The sequence below is a fragment of the Bos javanicus genome, chromosome 15, assembly GCF_032452875.1.
Source record: "Bos javanicus breed banteng chromosome 15, ARS-OSU_banteng_1.0, whole genome shotgun sequence".
Taxonomy (NCBI): Eukaryota; Metazoa; Chordata; class Mammalia; order Artiodactyla; family Bovidae; genus Bos; species Bos javanicus.
This window is the reverse complement of record NC_083882.1, coordinates 52,194,593-52,218,228: the sequence shown is the minus strand read 5'-3', so window position 1 is coordinate 52,218,228 and position 23,636 is coordinate 52,194,593. Positions and strand designations below refer to the sequence as shown.

Here is a 23,636-nt window from a genome sequence, read left to right as displayed (position 1 = left end):
TAGACAAGAGGGGCATTCAGTCTGGGCCTGGAGATGTTAGTATTTGGATATAAGGAGCTGGGTAGAAAGACATTCTGGGCAGTTGGAGTAATGTAAGCATAAGCACTCTGTATGGAGGATGAAATGGCAACCCTCTCCAGTGTTCTTGCCTGAAAAATTCCATGGACAGAGGAGCCTGGCAGGCTATCTGGGGTTGCAAAGTGTTGGACATGACTGAGTAACTGAGCACACACAGCACTTTGTTATTAGAAAAATGCTTTATGTTGTGATGAATTCCAAGGTAATATTATGAAAGCACCTGGCATAGCACTTGACACCTGGTGGGCTGCTGTTACGTAGTTAGCTCTCTCTACAGCTTGCCTCTTTGGTCCTTGTTCTGTCCTCTAAGACTACACAGTTCCCTTTCCCTGTTCCAGACTTTTGAATGTTAATAGCTCCAAGCCAAATAAACCTTGGTTCTCCAAACTGTGGTTTCAATTCTTCTCTCATCCTAATCATTTTGTAATGAAATGGCCACAAAGTTTTTGGTGCCCTATTTGAATTCTGGTGTGGCGTGACTATCATTGTGTAGAGCAGGGCAGTGATCCACTTTTTAGAGATTTTATGAGGCTGTTAACATGGCCTGAGTTTGCATTAGCTTTCTCGGCAGATGCATTATACTCTGAGAGTCTGTTAAGCTTGTCTGCAGAGAACTAGGACTTCCTATACTTCTAAGACCTATTGATTAGGTTTGTTTGCCAAGGTTGTTTTAACCTAAAGTCAAGACCACTTTACAGTGTTATATTGCCATGCAGCTGTGAAAGTGGTGGTGGTACTATGGAGACTACCATGAAGGGATCTGGCCTTTCTCATCTTCAGTCTAAGAGAAGGGGTCCCTTCCAAGGGAGAAGGTTCTAGACAGCAGAACTAATCAGAGTATCTCCATTCATCATTTAACTTCCTTTCTATGTAAGGCTTTTCCTTTTTTATTTTTTTTATCATTTTCTGTCAGCTGATTGTTGTTCAGTCGCTCAGTCATGTCCAACTCTTTGTGACCTCATGGACTGCAGCATGCCAGGCTTCCTTGTCCTTCACCATCTCCTGGAGCTTGCTCAAACTCATGTCCATCGAGTCGGTGATGCCATTCAACCATCTCATCCTCTGTCATCCCCTCCTGCCTTCAGTCTTTCCCAGCGTCAGGGTCTTTTCTCCAGGGTCAGCTGATTAGGCCCCACAGATATTTGTGCTGATCCCAGGCTAAATGTGTGGAAAAAGAGAAGAAGTTGGGATATATACCCTGGAAGGCAGTGTGGTTCCATAGAGAGAGGGTGGGTTCCAGCCCAGGCTGCCACTTACTGACTATTTGATCTTAAGCAGGTCAGTTATCCTCTCTCTTTATGACTCCTTCTCTAATCACAGGACCAGATAAGATTATAAATGTCAAGTGCCTGGTGCGTAGTAGGCTGCTCTAGAAACACAGACTCTTTTGAACACCACAGTTTAAGAGTTTTGAAAGACCGGAAGAGCTAAGCATGTTGTGTGGTCACTGACCCTCTACAAACAGCTTTCAAAGCACCTGTGATCCTTAAAACACTTATTTGTGTTCCATTTCCCCACCACCAGTTCAGACCAGGAGCTCCTTGTGGGCAAGATCCATGTCTGATTCATCTGTACCCTCAATGCTCAACACAGAGCCTGACTTGGAGAAGAGCCTACTTTGTTACTGGGACAAACCTGAATTAATGAAGGCCAAATTTTGTTCCTATCTAGAGGGCCAGATACTGTGGTTGGCTTTGCACAGTCCATTTTTTTACTGAAAATCTCATAGGGTTCTGGAGCTTAGCAGTAGTAGCTCAAGTGCCAACCCAATTTTAGAAATTTGGGCTACTTCTGTGTCTCACTGCCATAGGATAACAGGCTTCCTGGCAACACCCAGCTGCCCTCTGTGGCAGCCTACAGGCCTGCTGTGGTGCCAGTAGGTGGCACTCATGGCCCTTTCCCACACTTCAGCTGCCTAGACAGTCCTTGCCTTCTTGTCACCACGGCAGCTGCTGAGTGGGACTTAGAGCCCTGAATAGAGGTACCCAGATAGGGGTGCCCTGGACCACTCCCTCCCCTTTCTGGCCTTGTATTGTTGGATTTGTGTTTTATTGAGCCCCCACCGTGGCACACACTGCTTGGGGAAGCAGAGCTGTCTCCCATAGAAGATCCCAGGAGTGCATTAAGGGAATCTGTGCTTCTGCGCATCCTTTCTGGCATGGCTCATGCCTCTGCCTCCAAGAAGTCATGCCTGTGGCCCTTGCTCTGCACTACACTCACAAGGTGCTTGCTTGTAATTTAGCTGTTTGCCAATAACTATGCAGTGAATACCTTGAAGATAAGAACACTGTAGAATTCATCAGAGTCCTCGGTATCCTGCTTACAGTCCTGTAATAACCAGTCTCGTGAAAAGTTTGTGCAGTGAATAGGTGAATAATAGGAAGTGGTTCCTCAATAAATTGTTATCCCAAGTGAAGAAGTCTACAGACAAACTAGCCTTATTCTGCAAAAATGTGTGTATCATGAATATATATCAAAGAAAGTTTGAGGGACTGTTCTAGATGAAAGAAAACTGAAGGCACAGGCAGTGTGTGATTCCAGTTTTGATCCTGGCTTATATCTGAGTCTGGGGTGAAGGGTGGATTGCTCTAAAGCATATTGTTTGGATAATTGAGGAAATTTGTATGGGTTGTATATTAGATAAAAATATTTTGTCAGTGTTAAAATGTACCAAATTTAATCATTACTGGTTAGTGCTTTGTAAGAGAATGTCCTCATACTAGGAAATACGTGCTGAAATATTTGGGAATAAAGGGGTATGATGTCTGAAATGAATTCTCACGTGGTCTAGGAAAAAACAGAAAAGGAGTGAGGCAAAATGTAATGATGTAATGAGAATCTGAGTGAAGGATATACCTGAGTTTTGTGTGTGTGTGTGTGCATGCTATTTTTTAAGTGCTGTGTGAGTTTGAAATAATTTCAAAATAAAAAGTTAAAAAAAAATAATCTATGCACTTTAATATGTACCAAGTTCCTGCTAGAAACTATAAGAAAGATAGGACAAAGTATGGTCCCCCCCAGCTTTGGCTTTTATTTTTTTAATCCAGCAGTATTCAGTGAAGTTCTGATACAGCTCCTCCGCTGTGTGCCTTTGAACACATAGAACAGTGGTAATGATGATAGCTAACACTAGAAGTGCACGTACATTTTTGGTTACCTCGGTTACCAGACTGATAAGGTAGGACGGCCGAGGTTCAGAGGTTAGCATGACCTGCCCACAGTCACACAGTCTGGAAGAGACAGGTGTGGGCTTATGTCCATATCGGGCTGTTCCAAGGCTGGTGCTTTCTGAGCCTCTGTATGTGTATCTATAAAAAGAAAGGATTGGGTAGACTGATCTCAGCACATCCTTCTTTACATTCAGAAACTGAAAAACTTTATGCGATTGGAAGTTAACTGGTTATGAAGCATGCAGGTACGTTACGCAGTGCACCTTCCTTGTTGTCAGTGCTGCATAAGTGCCAGTGCTCCCGTCTCACTGCCCACCCACTGCCCTCTGGAGTAGTCCAGGTATGGCAGTGCTGGGATGGGCCGCCTCACCAGGAATGAGAGCATCTGGAGAGATTCCTAGGGGCAAGGCCCTGAGGCGCCCTTGAAAGAGAGTGTTCAGTTGAAAGACTGATAGCAAAAGATGCCAGAGAGGCCCCGTGTCTGTGGAGTTGTAGCCCTGGGACCTGCCTGGAATTACCTAACCTCGACCGGGTTCTGAGAGCAGCCTTTCCTCCCTCGCCCCACCCTTCCCGGCCCACGGCTACCGGGTAGATAAGGCACAGATGGAGGATTCTAGCCCCAGGCACCTTGCCTCTGCTCAGACAGCAGGGCCTGGTGCTGTTATTACTGTAAACAGGACCTTCTGTGAGGCTCCAGCCAGGGCCCTGTAGCCCAGATAGCAATCATGATTGCGTCTGCATGGCTCACTGCTTCCAGGCCTCTGGTGCAGGTGGGATAGGGCTCCCCACCCTTCAAGCCCCTCCCCAGCTGCAGCTGAGGGCAGGTCATGTGAAGGGTCTGGAAACCAGATGGAACAATGCACGATTGAAGTTCAGTGGCTGCTTTGTATTGATTGGTCATAAGGAAGGAAGAAAAACCAAGTGGTACCTCCCTCCCCTGAGTAGAAGAGCTGATCAAGCCAGAATGACTCAAAATGCCCTGTATCCCTGTCTGGGACTCCCTCACTCCCGCCAATAGACAGCAAACCTGAGGAGTTCTCTCTTCTTTGGAAGTGACGCTGGTGCCCCTGACTGCTAGGAGTTCACTTCTCAACTTCTTTGATGCTGTGCGTATTTTAAATCTAAGATTTTAGTTCTGGCAGGGACTTGAGAAATCATTTAATTCAGTTCCCTTATTTTACCACAGAGAAAAGTGAGGCCCAAAGAGACAGATTTGTCTAGGTCACACAGCTAGTTGTTGAGAGAGCCATGACTAAAACCCATGGCCTCCAGCCTGTGTCTAAGTATCCTCAGCCCTGAGAGTGAGAAGCCACACCTATACCTTCCACATGTATCAGGAACCTGAGTTCTTGGGAACTGACAGGCATATGAGTATAGGGGAGAGATCTGTGTAGACATTTTGTAGAATGCCACAGGCATTTTGTCCAGCCCCTGAGCCACTGTGCCAGCACCAGGAGTCAAGAAACAAGGCATTTCTAGGGGGTCATGCTGACTACTGGGAATGTGGGACAGGGAAACTGACAGCTGTAGATACGGGCTAGCATAAGCCAACAAGGCTTTCTTAGGGAAGGCTTCTGGGAAGAAGAAGGGGCAAGTCTTTCTTTTTCTTTTTTAAAGTGATTTCTTTTTTCAAATGATTTTTTTTATTGGAATGTAGTTGGTTTACAATGTGTTAGTTTCTGCTGTATAGCGAAGTGAGTCAGATGTACATATACATATTTTTTCAGATTGCTTTCCCTACAGGCCACTATAAAGTATTGAATAGTGTTCCCCGTGCTATGCGATAGGCTCTTATTAGTTATCTATTTTGTATATAGTGTGTGTTTGTCAATCTCAAGCTCCCAATTTAGTCCTCCCCTACTGCCTTTCCCCCGTGGTAACCATAGTTTGTTTTCTACATCTGTGACTTGATTTCTGTTTTTTTTTTTTTTTTAATCTATTTTCGGTTGTGCTGGGTCCTTATTGATGCGAGGCTGGTTTCTTTAGTCGCAGTGAGCAGGGGCTGCTCTTTGTTGGGGTGCCTTGTCGTAGCAGTGGCTAGTCCTGCTGCGAGGCACAGGCTCTAGGTATGCGGGTTTCAGTCGTTGCCACCCTGCAGCGTGGGAGCCCATGGTTCCAGCTCTCGGGCTCTAGAGTGCAGGCTTGGTAGTTGTAGTGTACAGACTTAGTAGTCACGAAGCAGGTGGGATCTTCCCGGACCAGGGATCAAACCCTTGTCTCCTGCATTGGCAGGTGGATTTTTTACCACTGAGCCCCCAGGGAAGCCCCTGATTTCTGCTTTGTAAAAAGGTTAATTTATATCTTTTTTTTTTTTTTTAGATCCCACATGTAAGTGATATTACATATTTATCTTTCTGTGTCTGACTTGCTTCACTCAGTATAACAGTCTCTAGGTCCAAAGTTTTTCTTTTCCTAAGAAAGTTGTTTTTTTTTTTTTTTAAGGAGTAATAATATGTTCATTGTTATAAAAAATACAGCAACAAAACTTCTAACAATAGAGAAGCATTCACAGTAGGAAGTGAAAGTTTGACTCCCTTCCGCACCTGAGGTAACCGCTGCTGCCTGTTTGGTCCAGAGCCTCTGGACTCTCCTGAAGATAGATGGGATAGCTGCTGCTTTTTTATCCCCCCATGATTTGTTACTCTCCTGTGGAAATCATCAGCTTTGGGGCTGCTGTTGATGTTCAGTCGCCTAGTCGTGTCTGACTCTTTATGACCCCATGGACTGCAGCACGACAAGCCTCCCCGTCCCTCACCATCTCCCAGAGTTTGCCCAAGTTCATGTTCATTGCATCAGTGATGCCATCCAGCCATCTCATCCTCTGATGCCCTCTTCTCCTTCTGCCCTTAATCATTCCCATCATCAGGGACTTTTCCAATGAGTCAGCAGTTCACATCAGATGACCAAAATACTGGAGCTTCAGCTTCAGCATCAGTTCTTCCAGTGAATATTCAGTGTTGATTTCCCTTAAGATTGACTGGTTTGATCTCTTTGCTGTCCAAGGGACTCTCAAGAGTCTTCTCCAGCACCACAGTTTGAAGGCATCAATTCTTTGGTGTTCTGCGTTCTTTATGGTTCAGCTCTCACCATTGTACATGACCACTGGGAAGACCATAGCCTTGACTCTACAGACCTTTATTGGCAGAATGTTTCTGCTTTTCAACGCACTGTCTAGGTTTGTCCTGCCAAGAAGCAGGAAACCTTTATTCTACCATTGCCCTTGCCTGGGAATTTGAGACCATCCTAGAAATCCACAGAAAATTTGGAGCACTTATATTCTGAGTTCTGTGTGCGCCTTGGATATATCATCCTAGTTTACTGTTACTTCCATAAAATGGGGTAGATACTCATTAGAAAATGATGATAACAATAAAATAGGTTCTTCCATTTATATAATGCTTTATTGCATACCAAGTGCTTTTATATATTTTTGTCTCGTTTCTTCATGGTGCCCCTGCGTGACATACGGAGAAGGGCTGGTGGTGTCCTCTCCCTTTTTTAGCAGTTGTGGAACAGGCTCAGAGAGCATGAGCTGTTACTCAGATGAGACCAAACGAGATTCAGAGAAGCTAAGTCACTCGTTCGTCCACGGCTACCCACCATGAATTCCAGCTCATGTACAGCTTCCAGGCAGTAGCGCGGGGCAGGAAGATAAATGCCACAGCCTGCGTGTGAACCGAGGGGTCTCTCATTTATTTTCATGCCCTGCGCTGCTGCCTGGGAGTTGTACACGAGCTTGAATTCAGCTCTGGACTGCTAGTGTGTGGTTTCCTCTCCATCATCTCCCCTGGGTCACCCCCAATTAGTGTCACCCACCACTGCCCTGCCAAGCAGGAGACCTAGTTCATTAGGGAAGGGCCTTCCACAAGTCTGGAGTGCGTCCAGAAAGGCCTGCGGTGCCCACCCCCACTCCTCAGCCCCCGGCCACAGGCTGCTCTGTCCTGAGTGGCAGCCTGCATTAAGCATTCCACTCATCATCTCAGGGATGATGGAATCCTAACCTTTTCGGAGACACCGTGCTCTGTCACAAGCATTGCTCTTTTTAAAAGAGATTAATTCACTTGCCGCACTTTGTCCGTTGGTGAAAATCACAGGGGAGAGCAAGGGTGGCTTTCTCAGGCCTCAGAGGCCCTTTCAGCTGCTCTCAGCAGGCATCCACCCGCCCAGCTGTCCCAGGACTTTGAAATGACTGCCCGCTGGGCATTCACTTGCAAAGCAACAAAATGAAATGGAGGAGACCTGGGTTTGTGAAATCCTAACTTTTGGGGCTGCCCTGCACCCTGGGGGAAGTAGGGGAGGGGCCCACTCAGCTCTGAAAAGGGGAAAAGTTGTTTGGAGTTGGGGTCACTTGTTTTTGTTTGTTCTGGTCCTTCCTTGATTCACCAGGTGCCCCCACTCCTTGTGGAGTTCTGCCTTGTGGTATCTGTTTTAATCCTTACAGCCACCTTGCACAGTAGGGATCAATAGCCCCGGTGTCACAGCTAATAAGTGACAGAACCAGAATCTGAACTCCAGCCTTTGGACTCCAGGACCGTTACAGTAAAATTTACATCCTAGGAATGATCCCTCGGGTTTACAGAACCCTTTCCCTCAGATTGCAGTACTTGTGTGTGTGAGTGTGTGTGTGTGCACTCAGTTGTGTCTGGCCCTGTGCAACCCTGTGGACTGTAGCCCACCAGGCTGCTCTCTCCATGGAGTGGGCCTGTAAAGAGACTGAGGCTTAGAGGATAATATACCTTTCCTGGGGTGTCAGGAGGTGGCAGAACTAGAACTTGAATGCAGATCTTCTGCCCTGTGCTCTTTCTACTCTGTTCATTGAAAGGATAGCAAGTTTGGAGAAGCCTTCTCTCCTGGCATTTCCTCCTCTTAAAAGAAAACCCTGCAGTATACAGAAAAAGGAAACCTCAGCATGCTAATATGCATACAACAAGTAGCTCCAAATTGTTGCTAATCAGAGACATGCAGATTAAAAGGATAACATGAAATCCCTTTATACTTATTGCACTTACAGTGATTAGGAAGTTGGCTGCTGCCAAGTGTCCATGATACACAGGAACACCCCTGTCCTGCTGGTGAGAGGGTAGATGGAGCAGCTGTCCTGAGGAGGACTCTGGTGCTATTTAGTCAGATTAAGTGGTGTAAACCCCATAACCCAGGGATCACACTCTGAGTACATGCCCTGAGAAAAGACTCACACAGGTCCAAAAGGGCATATGCAACAGGATGTTCTTTGAGTGTTGCTTTTGATGACCAAGAGATGGATGTTACCTGGGTTGGTATGCCTGGGAGAGCAGAGAGGGAATATCTCTGATGGATGTGCTGTGGAGAATTAAGTTACAACTTAAAATGGAATTGTTATATACTTAGCAATGTGAACATATTTTAAAATGCAGTTATTTGTGGGAAAAAGTAATAAATACACACATGCACATTAAAAAAAGAAAACCCTACTTGGCTTAGGTCTTGGGAAAAAAAGGATTTCTGTCTTGTCTTCTCAGTAGCCAGCGTCAGCCAGGCACAGAGTAAGTGTGTGCCTGTTTGTTGAATAAATGAACAAAAGAGTGCCTGGCGCTGGCCTGGCCAAACTACCCAGGTCATCCTATGTGACCCTGTCTTAGAATTCCTGGGTACTTGCCAATTTGCCACTACCAACTTGAGGCCAGATCGCTTTGTTCCATCACAGAGATGAAAACAGGTTAGGGTGGCAGGCAAAAACCACTCTGTAATGAGTACCTGCTATATGCCAGGTACTGGGCTGGGATCCCTGCAAGTCAGAGATTATTGTCCCTACTTGATAGGTGAGGAAATTGAGACTCAGAATTTATTTGTTCAGCATTATCTAGCTGGACTAGAATTTGAATCCAGGTCTGACTTACTCCAGAGCCTTCTATTCATCTTTTTATTACACTACACTCAGCCCTTAAGGGGCAGGAAGAGGAAGTATCTCAATCTTTTTTCTTCAGTACAAGGTAATGGCACCCCACTCCAGTACTCTTGCCTGGAGAACCCCATGGACAGAGGAGCCTGGTAGGCTGCAGTCCATGAGGTCGCTAAGAGTTGGGCACGACTGAGCGACTTCACTTTGACTTTTCACTCATTGGAGAAGGAAATGGCAACCCACTCCAGTGTTCTTGCCTGAGAATCCCAGGGACGGGGGAGCCTGGTGGGCTGCCATCTATGGGGTCGCATAGAGTCGGACACGACTGAAGTGACTTAACACCAGCAGCAGCCTCCAGAAGAGTGCTGCTTCCAGAATTATCAGGGCCCAGGCAGGGAAATGCGGGTCACTGACCCAATTAAGGCATAAAGGGTTCTGGCTTCATTGAGTTTCTTCTGTCCAAACTCCTGTGTTAGCTCATCTCCCTTGGTCTATGTTATAGCAGCTTCCAAAGTGGTCTCCTTGTCCCCATTTTCTACTCTGTCTTCTTTTAGACTCAGCTTGCTTAAGCTATTAGGTTAATTCTGTAATTTCTTTTACCCCAAACTTCAGCGACAACCACACTTGCCTGTGGTGAGCCTCTAAAGAATGGCAAATAGGTTTCCTTTTATTGATGGTGGCTAATTGGAGCCAGTGTTGCGGAGGCTCTTTCAAGGGCTCCATAGGAAAGAGCTGTTAAGAGAGATTTGCGAATTCTGACTCAGATGCGGGAGCCCAGGACCACATGCCAGGCGTTTGTCAACCCTTTAGATTGAGTTTTTAATGTCGGGTCCACTATTGATTTTCTGAGGACCTATGAACCTCTGGATGTTGTATGTAAAGAAAGTTTTGTGGTTTTTTTTTTTGAGTGTATGTGTACCTATGCACTTTTCTGGAAAGGGTCATCAGCTTTGGTCATATTCTCAGAGGAGTCCATGGCTGGAAAAGGTTTATGCCCACTGCCTTGTCCTCCTAGCTTGGCTTTTGAGACCCTCTGTTAGGCCCTGCATATCTTGGCAGCTGCCTGTTCCTGTGCTGTTAACTGTCACATGGATGGATCTGCCTGGTGGTCTCTTTGAGTATACCTTCTCATTGCTTCCCCTGCTTCTGAACAGTATCTTATGTCTTTTGCCGTGACTGGCATGCATTTCCTCCTCCTCCCCTAAATTGTTCCTGTTCTTCAAGACAGAGTTCATGTCTTTCCCTCAGAAACCTCTGATTTGCTTCAGCCCTTCCTGATTTTCTAGTCTTGTGGACAGGGCCAGAAACATGAAGCCTGCCAGCCAGAATCACAGTTAAAATCAGAACTCCAGTCTCTCAGTTCTCAGAACCTTGCGCTCTCCACGGCACCACTTGACCTGCTATACAAGGGAAGGTTTTGTCCAAAAAGAGATTTTTGTCTCAGAAAATTACCCCCAGGGTTCTTAGCCTCTTTAACATTTTTGACTGTGGACACTTGTTTTTGCATAAAAGATGCTTAACAGTAAGTGGTAAGGTAAGAGGCCAAGGATTTTGCCCAGAAGAAACCTTTCAAACTAGAGGTGAGAGAAGAGGGTTTCCCAGCCTCCTATCTCAACACTTTACCCTCACACTTCGGCCTCAGTTCTGTAAGACCTCTTTCAGGGCCTCTTATCCCCCATGCTGCCTTCTACTCTGATCGAGAGGGTTTACCTCTGCCTGAAACATTCCTCCCCTCCCTTGCCCTCTTTTGTCTGGCTAACAGTTCTCATCACTTCCTCTGAGAGGCCTGATGGGTCATTAAGACTTGGTTAGGTTCCCTGGTTGTACACTTGTAACCTGCAGCCCCCATCCAAGCACTCGTCAGATGTGTGGTGATGTGCTTGCTGGTCTGTCTCCCCTCAGGCTTTAACTGCCTGTCTCATTGCCTGCAAAGGCAGGGAACAAATGAGTTCGCAGGCTGAGTGAATAAATGAGTACATGTTGTGTCTGTTCATCCTTCCAAGCCTTCATCACCTGCTTACTTCAACAGCACAGACATTAGACTTGGCTTGGTCCAGAGGGGCAGCTACTACAGTTTATGGCGTAAGAATGGAGCTAGGACTCAACCCCAAGCATCTGGACTCTCTGCCAGTGCCCTTTTGTCTGGAACCCATTGATGAGTAGACAGCCTCCCAGTTCCCCCAAACACCCATTCCCAGTACGCAGCTCCTGCCTTGTTGGTGAAACGCTCTTGACTGCTGGTCTCCTCCTTTCCTGGCCTCCTTCAACACTTCTGGTGGGAGACCACACACTACAGGCTTTGGTTTCCTATTATCCTGAGTCTTCCCTCCACAACTAAATTCCCGAGGGCAAACCCCCTGTCTTCTCACACCCCTATTCCAGAAATCAGCACAGGACCAAGTGCATATCACGCTGACTTGTTGGAGTCCATTTAGTCTTTTGTCTTCCATGTTACATGGAGCCAGGTTCAATGTAGAGGAGGGGTGGTGAGGTGAGAAGGGTTCAGGCTTCAAAGCCATGTTGACTTGGGTTCCAGTCACAGTATTGCCCCTTACCTAGCTTTGTGACCTTTATCGAGTCATTTCACCTCACTGAGCCTGTTACCTCATCCATGAAAAGAGGAGATTAATATCAGCTTCTTAAGCATGTGTGAAGCGTGAACGAGAGAATGTGTGCAAAGTTCCCAGGCAGTTCCTGCTTGTGGGAGGTGCTCAGTAAGAGCTGGTTCTCTTTACTCCCCTTCTCTCTGTCTACCCCCACATTATAGGGTCTCCTGCTACCAGGACCTAAAATACTCCAGGCTTTTAGGGGTATGGTTAAAACCTCATGCTTGTTCATTTATCCAACAGCTGCTGAGCTCCTACCACATGCTAGGCACTGGCATGTAGAGTCAAGTAGGTTCACATGGACTTTCCTAGAAACCTAATCTAGCATTTCTAACACTCTTTCCATCTTTCCTTGGGTTCAAAGAGTTCCAATTCCAAACAGCCACCATACAGATAAACTTGAGAAATGGGATCCTTCTATAAATTGGTAGCTACATAGATGAGAAGTGTCTTTGGACATTTGGTGCTAAGCACGGAAGAATTCTAAGGACAGAGATCTGTGGACTGGATGAGTCAGGAGAGCCTTGTTGGGGGAGAGTCCCCCAAGCCAGGATTGTACTTTGTACTTCCCATGAAAGTAGATTAAAATAGGCAGAGAGTCAGAGAGAGAGCATTCTGGATGGAGGGAAGACACATTCTTTCCTCAGAAGGCTGGAAGGATAAGAGTGGAGGCTGACTCATTTAAGGGGAGAGAGAGAGGAAGAGGAAGCGTGGGGTCAGAGGATAGTGACCAGAGGAGCTGGGATGGGTATTTGGTTCTCAGAGGTCCATAACTATTTCCAAATCTATCTAGCCTCCCTGTTGATTTTTCATGTCTTCCACTCTTATGTCCATGATAAACCATACACTGAAAATATTTCTGTCTCTCTCTAGACTATTGTCGGAAGGTGCAGATGTCAATGCAAGGCACAGACTTGGCTGGACAGCACTAATGGTGGCAGCCATCAACCGAAACGACAGGTGAGAGATCTCCTTCCACCCTCCCTTTGCCAGAATCTGCAGACCATGATCCTGAACCTTCTCCTACCCTTGGCCTGTCCCTCTGCTGTCTTCTCCAGAGGCAGGGAAATGGCCTCAGCCTAAAGGACTGTTCTTCACCTGGTGCAGTGGAACTTTCAGGAGATGTGGAGTGGGAAGCTCTAGCTCTGGATCCCAGCTCCATCATTCACTGACATTGTGACCTTAGGCAAGTTGTTTGCTTTACCAAAGCAACAAAATGTTTGAGAAGCCTGTTGTTAGGGGTTAAGTATACATGTTTAAGTTATCATCATGATTCTGCCATCGTGTCTTTTCATGTTGAGCAGTCCGCAGTCACTGTCCCCAGCAAGGACTTCTTTGGGCTGTTCCTTTGGAAGTTCTGATAGAAATTAGGGAAGGTGGGGTGTTCTGCCCTCTCATTGCAGGCTCTGCTATTTTCCTGCCCACTCCCCTAGTGCCCCAGCATGCAGCTGTTGGGTTAAGGTTGAAATAGTCTACTTTGTACAGAGAGTGAGCTCTACTACTCACAGCCATCCACATGATATGTATTAATTTTGCCGCTGAGACAACTGAAGCCCAGAGAGGCAGAGTGATTTGTCTGAGGTCACACAGATAGCATTTAGAACCTCGTCTGGCTTCCTGCAGAGTTTATGTTTTACTGTAACTCAATGCTGCCTCCCTCTGCCAGATCCCAGGCTCAGGCTGGATGCTTTGAGTCTCTAGTTGTGATTGTGCAAAAGAACTGACTGAAAAAGCAGAAAAAGATGCTTTCAAAGAAGGCAGACTGGGCACTTCAGTAGCAGCTGCAGATATTGATCGTGGGAGGTGCCAATTTTCATTTTCCCTTCAAGCAGATCTTTAAGGCTTTTATCTGCCAGCACCGACCACCTTTGTGCGAGTCATAAAGGTGGTAGAAATCAACCAAACTGGGACTTTATCATGTCGAGGTGGCACTGCCTCAGACTGGCTGAGAGACTTAGCTGTAGTGACCTAGTTCTCTCTTCTCTGCTCCTCTGTCATGAACTTGATCTCAGCACTCTGTCTCCTTATTTGCCTCTTTAGCTCCAAGCACATAGTCTTTAAAAGAAAAATTTGATGTAAATTGGCTCTACAAGTCAGAGCCTAGAGTCCAGTCCTGGCTCCGACCCTTGGTTGAATTTCAAAATTCTATTCCTTGTTTCTTCACCTGAAAGCAACTATTTCTGCAAACATTTGGTAGATAACTCCTCTGAGCCAGGCTCTGTGTTAATCACTGCGGAATCAGAGGCCTTGGGAGCTCATAGTCTTATGTGGAAAAGACAGGCAGGTAGAGAAGCAGAGTATAGTGTAATCAATGATGTCAGAGCAGTGTGGACAGGATTTTATCAAAGCAGAGGGCGTGAGGGGACTGAATCTGACAGTAGAGCAGATAGATTCTCACTGTATTCTTGTGAGAGTCAGATGAGATAATGTATGTGCTACAGGTTACAAATGGTGAGAAGTTATTCTCTGCTGCTAGACCTGTCCACACACAATCACAGTGGTGTTTGTTCTACCACTGATAACCTGCTTCTCCTGCCTCCACCCCCAGTGGAGAAAGACTCCACCAGTCTTTCCCAGCTTGCAGGTATCTCTATCTGCAAGAGATAACCAAGGATGGAGAAAGGGGAGTGGGTGTGAGCCCTTCTATGTGTGGTATTTTCAGCACTGATACAGGATAGGAAATAACACTAAAAGTAATGCCAATCATTGAGCAGACAGCTAATAGATGTGCTTTGAGGACACTTCTCTCTCAATCTAATGAGTTGTTGGTTTAACTGATTGCTCTGTCTTTATCCAGGGCCATTAGCAAATCAGTGATGCTCATTGAGCAAAGTGAGAGTGTTGGCTTGTATTTACTTGGTTCCTGGGACTAATTATTGGTGTTTTAAGCTTCTATTTTGTGCCCTCCTCTTCCTTCCAATACCCAGCGAGGACAGATTTTTACAGAAAACAGCATACTCTCAGGTTAGATTTATTTATTCATATCACAAAAATTGTTTGGTACCTTCTTTTTACCAGGCACTGTTCTTGATAGACAAATATCCCTGTCCTCAAAGAGCTTATTTCTATACAAGTGCTGGTCCTTGGGTAGAAAGAGGCAGAAACAAACAATAAACAGTAAATACAGTGCACAAGCAAGCTATATATGTTAGGAGATAAGAAGTGCTAGTGGAAAAAAAGTAGAAGTAGAATCTGGTATGCCAGGAATATACTGCTCAGGGTGGATAGGCCACATTCCTAAAGTGCTGTGGGAGTCTTGAAGGATTATTGTGTCCATCCCAGCACAATCTGCCGGTGTTTTTCCATATTAGAAGTGTGCTGATCCTCATCTTATCAGTCACCAAACCTGTCTGGAATCATACTGACGAGGCCTGAAATGCCACTACCTTTGAACTGGGTTTGTATCAAGGAAGAGTAGAGGGGCAGCAACCTGGGATTCAAGGCAAAAAACAGAGAGCCTTTACCTCCTTTCCAGTGTTGGCAGCCCACAAGCTCAAGGGAGATATCCTGAGAAGAGCCCAGGCGTTTCACCCTCCACTGCCTTTAGTGCCTGGCTGCTTAATGTGTTAAGTCCTTGGGGATATGAACACGATAGTCTCTATCCTTAAGGAGATAACTTCTTGTGAACTTTTATATATACATACATACATACATATATATATGTATGTATTATTTTATTTAATTTAGAATGGAGAAAGTGTTATTTAGTTTTGAATAGAAAATATAGTGCTATAGAACAAAGAAAATCATTTATCCCCTCCGTTTATTTCCAAAAAGGGTTTGAGGTGACTTAAATTAAAAAACAAACATAGATGTACACAGGAGAGTTAAAACTGGATCAAGATCAGAAATCATATTGGTAAAAGGAAAGATAATTCTATCAGAATTGAACTTGAGATTTTCTTTTCCAGAAATAGGTTTGTTGTTTTTGTAAAAATAATACAGAAAAGCAAGGAGCCATCAGGTGAATTTCCTCTGTCTAGAAACCAGTCACTATATATCTATATCTGCGTGTGTCTAATTTTACATAAATGGGACCCGGATGTACTCTGTCTAAGTCATGTAACTTGTGGAATAGAGTATAAATTTAGTTTGAAGTTTCCTGACCAGGCAAAAAAGGATACAGAGAATTTTGGTTCTTCTTGCCTGGAGAATCCCAGGGGCAGGAGAGCCTGGTGGTCTGATGTCTGTGGGGTCACACAGAGTCGGACATGACTGAAGTGACTTCACAGCAGGAGAAAGAAACTTGGTTCTGATGTACCTTTTTATTATCATGTTAGGCATCCAGCAACTTAAAAAAAAACTATACTGTGTCAGGTGCTGATGTGCTGGGCTAGAGGGCCTTCAGATACTAAGTAAGCATCCCAGCCTTTGCCTTAAGAAGCTTACTTGGACTGCTAACATCAAGGACTTGAGCATTGTGATGGCCATTGTCTTCAGTAGCCGTCCTGCCAAAGATTTACCAACATTCTGCTAGGACAGTCCTTTCACCAGCCTAGTAACAGCTTGGGTGTAGTATTGCCTTGAGTCGTCGGCAGGGGCGGGCCCCTTCTCCATAAGCCTCATGCCAGAGGCACTTGTTTAGCCTAAATCTGGGTGCCTCATTCCATGTTGCACTCTGACCCAGCCCAGCTAAAGGCTAAGCCACAGGGTCCAAGGATGACCACTGTAACTTAGCACAGCCTCTACTGGCTCGTGCAAATATACCCAGCCTTCAGCTAAATTCAATTAGTTTTTCTTTAAGAACGGAAAGAAATCCAATTTTACTAAACATGGACAGACGGTGGAAGGCACTTTGATGTTACAACTTCTCAGTGATGCTTTACTTAGTCACAAGTTCATAAGCAAGAAGGCTTAATTACTTGGGAAAACACGGGATTAAAACTGGACACAATGGCAGAGTATCCGCTCTTGGGCAACTTGATTCGAACCCATGCACCGAGTTCGTGTGTGGTGCAAACTTTGATGTGCGCGGTGACAAGCTGGAAGTCATGACCCCCTCAGGGACGCTCCTTCAGATGGCATTTGCAGGATGTGTAGGCGGAGAGGCAGGGCCTGCCAGGCCTGTTTGCTCTACTTTGATGTCCAGGCAGCCACAGGCCCCACTGTTTGCTCTTTCACTGAGGGATGGGTTGGGAGCCTCCTACCTTTCCCAGTGGACAATGGCCAGCAATGGAGTGTGACAACTGTTGACCATTCCAGGAGCCTGCCGGACCAGAACAGGGCTTTGGGAGGTGCCGAGCCTGGGGGGCCTTATAGGACAGCCGTTTCTCCAGATGTAGCTTTCTTTAAAGCCCAGTGGTGGTCAGGTGCTCATCGTGGAGGTGCAGACCATCTTGTGAGTTCTAACAGGTACTGAGTACTGCTTGGCCCTTTGCCCAGTGGCACTAAGGTAGTTATAAACTCAAAGTTTGTCTTTTCTGTTTTCTTGATCAACATGTATGTTCAGGGGATAGTGGTTTGGAATTGAAATGGTACGATTTCTGATTCCTCAAAAAAGAAGCTGTGAAAACACGTCTGATAACAAAATTATCCAGAAAGTATGAAGAACTCTTGGACACAACAGTAGTTAAAAGATAGCCCAGTTTTTAAAAAATAGGCAAAAGACTTGAGCAGATACTTTACCACAGAAGAGATCGATGGGAAATAAGTACGTGAAAAATACTCAGCATTTAGGGAAATGCAAGTTAAAATCATAGTGAAATGCTATTCCATTTGACCAAACACCTATTCCAATGACCAAAATTTTAAAAACTGACAGTACCAAGTGATGACAGTGATGCAGAACAATTGTCATAACTGCTGATGTGAATGTGTAATGAAATAGCCGCTTTGGAAAATATTTTAGCAATTTCTTGTAAAGGTAAAATGTACATTTATCATACAGCCCAGCAATACCAACTCCTAGGTATTTGTCCATGAAAAATAAAAACATATATCTTACCAAGAGACCTGTATGCAAATATTTATAGTAGCTTTATTCATAATCACCAAAAACTCAAAATCACCCAAATGTCCATAATCTGATGAAAGGACAAATTATAGTACATCCATACAGTGGACCTCTCAGCACTGGGGGGGAAAAAAAAGACTAACTTCTTGTACAGGTAACAACATGGTCAAATCTTGAAAGTCTTATGCTAAGTTAAAGCCAGACAATAAAAGCTACCTTCTGTATAATTCCATTTACGTGACAGTCTGGAAGAGGCAATATTATAGGGACAGAACTCAAGTTAGTGGCTGGTAGCATTTAGGAGTTTAGGGAAGGACACAAAGGAACTTTTCGGGTGACAGAAATACTTTAGAGTGTTAATTCTTAATTCTGGTGGTGGCCATACAACTCATCAAATTGTACATCTTAAAAGGATGCATTTTACTATGCGTAAAAGATGCTTCAATAAGCTGACATTAAAAAAGTTTTTCAAATGCCACCATCTTTCTCTATATTTTCACTGTTAATTGTGACCTTTGGTGTACTGAGAATTCATGATTGTAGTGTTAAAATGAAAAAAATCCATACTGTTTGTGGTCACCTAGAATGTTTTGAATCCTTATTGCTGGTGGTATCTTACATTGCAATACTGTATGTTCTAATTGTGAAGAGTAAAGACTTACGGAGTCACATGACCAATGAATAGTGATCAGTTCACTTTGTGAGTGGTATACGGCAGGCTCACAAAGTGTCATAGGGTTCTTCTTCATAGCAAGGAGAAAGAGCAGGGCTCAGGACTGGGAACTTGCCTCATCCCATATTATTCTTGGGTTCTTTGTTCCTCGACTGCTGTCCAGGGAGGACCGCCTAAATAGTATGGCCATTGGGGTGCTTCAGGAACCAGGGATCCTGAAAGGGTGGGGCGGTGGTGGGGCGATTGAGATTTGAGCCCGCTTGGGCTTGCTGGTTGCTTTGAAAACCCCTGCCTCAGAGAAGGTGAGTCCACCAAACAGAGAAGGAAGCTCCAGCAGAACTGTTTGAAATTCCCCACAAGAGTCTCCCTCCCTCCTGCTTTTTCTCCCGGAGTGCATTTCATCAGCATCGGAAGGACCGCTTCCCGGCACTGCCTTCCCTACTTGGCTGGGGTCCCTGAGGAGCTGAGCTAATGAGTGGATAACACGCATTTGCCAAGGCCTTCCTGGATGTGGTACCTGGGCTTTGTTAATTTTAAAATGCCGCCATCCTTGGCCAAAGACCATTTAATTCCCTCTCATAGCAGTCACTTATTTTTAGCATTGGCTTATTTTCCCTCCATCTTACTAAAGGGAGGGGGACATTATACCCTATCTTTAAGAACCCAGCAGCACAAGCCAGATTGCTGACCCTCAAGAGAGGTTTTATAGCCCTCTCTGTGTGGCTGACAACTCGGCAGGTGTTCTCTGAGCATAGAACTGATGCTGCTCTTGCAGCTGGACCAGGGCAGCCTCCTTGGGAAGCTCTTCTTTGCTGGCTGGCCAGAGGCTGAGCAGGTAGAGCACTTTGGACCCATGCTTCAGCTTAGGTCCTTAGGAGGCCTGACAGCGTGGAGGTCTAGCCTGTCTTGGAGGCTTCCAGCCTCTTCCCAAGATCCCTAGCCTATTCTCAGCCTGGCTGCTTGCTGCACAACGGTGCTTCCTTTGGCCTAAAGAGGCTGGCTTTGTGCTGTCTCATCCCCTGACCGTAGTGATGATGATGGTTGTGGTGTCTTCTGTGTGCCAGGCCCATGTCAAATACTTCCAGTATTGGCTGTGATCCTCACTGCAACCCTAAAAGGGATGGATTATTATCCCTGTTTTACATATAGAGAAAATGAAGTTCAGAGGTGCTCAAGCTTGTCCACTGGTGAAAGGGGGAGCCGGGATTTGAAGCCAGGTCCCTCCGAACCCCAAACCCTTTTTCTGTCCACTAGACTGCACTGCCTAGGGAAGATTCAGGATCAAAGCCATGTCAGGACCAGGTGTCAAGTCAACTCAGGCAAGGTTTCTTGATGACCCACTATGTGCTGGATGATTTTGAGAAATTTAAATACCAACAAACTACTCTCCTTGTCCTCAGAGAAGAAATAAAACAAGCCCCCTATAACTGTAGAATGAGGCAAAGTATGGTCAGTACCCCAGAGAAGACCAGCCTAGAGTGCTGGGGAGGGGGCGATCATGAAAGGAGGCCCTTTCACATGAGGTGGGCCTTGAAAGATGGACAGGATTTTGATCGGTAGAGGTGGAGAGTAGAAAGACAGCATTTTTGGAATAAGGACCATTGTGAGGATAGGCTCCTAAAGGTAAGAAAGTAGAGATGTACCAGAGTTGATAGGAGGCACTGGTAGGATCTGGAGACCAGTGAGCGTACAGGAAAGCCTTATCCAGCACAGGCCACTGTCCTCTCAGGCTGAGACTGTCCATCCAGCATGTGATGGAGTTGTGAGCTCGAGAGCTGAAAGATTGGGGTTCACATCCAGGCTCTTCCTCCTATTGATCTTGACAAATTCTTTCACTTACCTGTGATTGTTTCCTCAACCGTGATACAGAGATAACAAGGTGAGCTACTTTAAGTTTATAAATATATGTAAAAGTGTTTAGAATGATGCCTGCCACATAATAAGCACTGGAGAAGAGTTTGCTACTTTAGTTAATAGTAGAAGGCAATGGCAACCCACTCCAGTACTCTTGCCAGGAAAATCCCATGGACAGAGGAGCCTGGTATGCTACAGCCCATGGGGTTGCTAAGAGTTAGACATGACTGAGCGACTTCACTTTGACTTTTCACTTTCATGCATTGGAGAAGGAAATGGCAACCCACTCCAGTGTTCTTGCCTGGAGAATCCCAGGGACGGGGGAGCCTGGTGGGCTGCCGTCTATGGGGTCGCACAGAGTCGGACACGACTGAAGCGACTTAGCACCAGCAGCAGCAGTGTAGTAGTAGTGGTAGTGTCTTAATTATTATTATGACTAACTCTGCTGCAGCTGATTGTGGGTGACCTCATGAAGTTAGTAAATTTCGTGCAAGTAGACCTGTCTTTGAGGGAGGTGGCGCTATTACTTGCTTCTCACCAGTATCTCTTTTGTGTGATGCAGAAGCAGTAGGGCTTTGGAAATCCTTTTTCTACTCCTTTTCATCTCAGAAGCCATGCCTAGAACATGGGACCCCAGACCAGAGCATTTTGACGTGAAGCTGGCTATTGTCCCAGGTGGCCACCTGCCTGGTGAAGAACAGTTCCCAGTATTTCCCAGCAAGGAAAGGTGGCTGAGGGTGCTGGCCAGGTGCCCAGAATGCCAGCACTATGCCCCAAGAAAAGTGTGCCGTGCTTGATGTCTCTCCCACCACTGCTGCTGTGGCTGATTATCTCTGAGTAACAAAGAGTCATTTCTAATCCCATTTAGAATCATTGCCCAAGATAATCCTGTTTCATAGTAATGATATTCCAATTCCAGCATGCACCCGTTTCTAGTTTGGCAGACGCGTGCCTTGACCTCAGGCCACCCAGGCACTGCTCCTGGGAAAGCGATGCCAGCTCATTTGCCTAACCTGACAGTCTCAGGGTACCCACCCACTTTTCCTCCGCTGTATCCCATCCTGGGGTTCTGTGTTCAGGGCTGTCTTCACAGAGAGGATCGGTTGGGACAAAAAGAGCACCCCGTGTTCATCCCCTTCAGCAGCCTGGGGAGGAGTGTTCCATTTCTAGGGACTGTGATGTGGTGCGCTCCTGCACCTCCTCTCTAAAGACCTCAGACCCACTCTGTGCCATGAACTGTGCTCATTAGGGCTGCCAGGCTGGTGGCTCGGGGATACACAGTAAATATCAGTAAATACGGTGAGTGTGCCTGGGATGCAGCAAGGTTTTGGCTGTCTCTCATGCTATCTGCGTGAATAAAATATGATGTAGCAAATAGTTTAGCCAAAACTAATGAATGGTGAGTGATCTGGTTCATTGTTCATATATGAATGGATATCAGGCTGGAAAGCAGACTGTGCTTATGAACCACAGGGTTCTGTCCTATTCACTAGTCATATCACTGATTCTAATGAGACCAGTTATAAATGACAAACAAATTGGCAAATTAAATAAAGCTGATATGTTGGGTGAAAGAATTGGGAATGTGAAAAAAGAACTCAATGGGAGAGAGCAATGGTTAAATCTGTGGTGATAAAAATTAATAGGGGGGATGAGTGTTTCAGTCTGCAGTTAAAACCAAAACCAATGGTAACACCCAGGGCAACCCAATTTAGCAGTTCTGGCAAGTAAAGCCCAGGAGCTGACTGCAGCCTCAGTGTGTGCACCAGCAGTGCAGTGTTAAGGCCTCAGAAGTGAATTGATAAATATTTACTGGTTTGTACTCTGCCCTGTGTGCAAAGGAACAGATGGCCAGGCACAGTCCTTACTTTAGGGAGCACAGTCTAGATGTGTGTGACAGAGTAGTGAGGGCCAAGGGCTCCGGAAAAAGGACCTGAGTTTAAAATCTAGCTCTACCTCTTACCAACTGTTTCCTCATCGGCAAAGTAGGAACAATAATGGCACCTGCCTCAGCATCATGTGGTTGCAAAGATTAAAATGCACTTAAGACAGCCTAGTGCATAGTAAGTGTAGGAGCCCCAACATGCTCTTATGGATGATTTGCCTATGGAGAGCCTGGTCTAGCCCATACTGTGGAAAGAATCCCTAATAACCAGGGCCTGACCACTCTGGCCCATTGGTTTGGCGACTGAGTATTATGAACCACAGATTGAAAGGTATGGACCTGTGTTTGGAACTAGGTGAAGAGTGTGAAATTGCAATTGTCCTGGAAACCCTGTAATGGATAATCTTGGTTTGGTGGCCCACTTAACGTGTCATGCCTTCCTTGAGCTTTGCCCAAATTATCTAACCTTGTCTGGGCCCACTATTGATTTTTGACCCTTGTCTATCTAAATCAGATTCCCTCTTATTAACCCAGCTAGCTTTACGACTGTCTGAAAATATCACTGTCCCTGGTGCATAGTGAGGGCCCAGCAACTATGGGATGTTAGGACAGACTAATGGATGGTCAGGTGGGTGAGAACCAGTGTGGTTTAGGGGAATGTGCACCAGATAGTAATGAATTTGAATCTTGGTTCCTGTGTTTATTAAACATGTACACTTGGACAGCTCATGTTATCTTGCTGAGCCTCAGTTTATTCATTTATAAAATTGACTGGTACCTCATTGCGAGTGGTTATAATGATCTGGAATAGTAAATGTAAAAGTAAATGTAAAGTGCTCAACCCTCTATGGCTGTTTTATTATGATTATTGATCTTTGCCTTTCAAGGGAAGTAAATAAAATATCATCCTCATTCAAGAAAACTGGGACACATTTTCTATACAGGTACCTAGCTTCCTACCTAATCTTTAGTTTGTTTCCCAAGGAAGCTGGCTTTAAAAAGAAGACTGCACCCCATCCTCCCAAAAAAGAAGAAAAGAAAACCGCCCTCCTATTTCCCCACTACCCGCCCCTGCCCCAAGCTCATGGCCCCCCACCACAGGATCTCTAGATTCAACACGTGCCTTTGGTCGGCCACCCTGCTTTCCTGACCTCCCATAGACTGGCCAGTAGACTGAATGAGCCACAGCTCATTTGACTTCCAGCAAACCTCCTGAACTGTGACCTCTTTGCTTCCTCCCCTCACTGAGGTGTGCGCTGAGTTGAGAATAGGTCAACTCTTTGTCTTCTCCTTGGGACACAGTGACCCTGTGCTTGGATGTGGGGGGTAAAGGGGAGGGGGAGTCAGAGGAGCCTCTCCAGAAGCTCCACATTGTGTGGGGCCGACCTGGAGCTGGGATCACTGCCCTTCTTGCTTCACCAGCTCCAGCTGCTCACCAGCCGTCTCTGACACGTGCCTGGCCCAGCCTAGGTCTGAGCTCACACCACAGGTTTCCTCCCTCTTTCCTAAACAGTGTGATGACCCAAAGCCCCTCCGGCC

General features: G+C 45.7%; 1 protein-coding gene across 2 annotated transcripts in view; it reads left to right on the top strand.

Annotated features, from left to right (window-relative positions):
- The window catches only part of CLPB (ClpB family mitochondrial disaggregase), a 143,826-nt gene that overhangs the window by 21,871 nt on the left and 98,319 nt on the right, over window positions 1–23,636 (top strand). For both annotated transcript variants that reach the window (XM_061380739.1, XM_061380738.1), the window contains exon 3: window positions 12,606–12,692. In XM_061380739.1, the coding sequence (XP_061236723.1) occupies window positions 12,606–12,692 (87 nt within the window). The remainder of the gene's footprint in view (window positions 1–12,605; window positions 12,693–23,636) is intronic.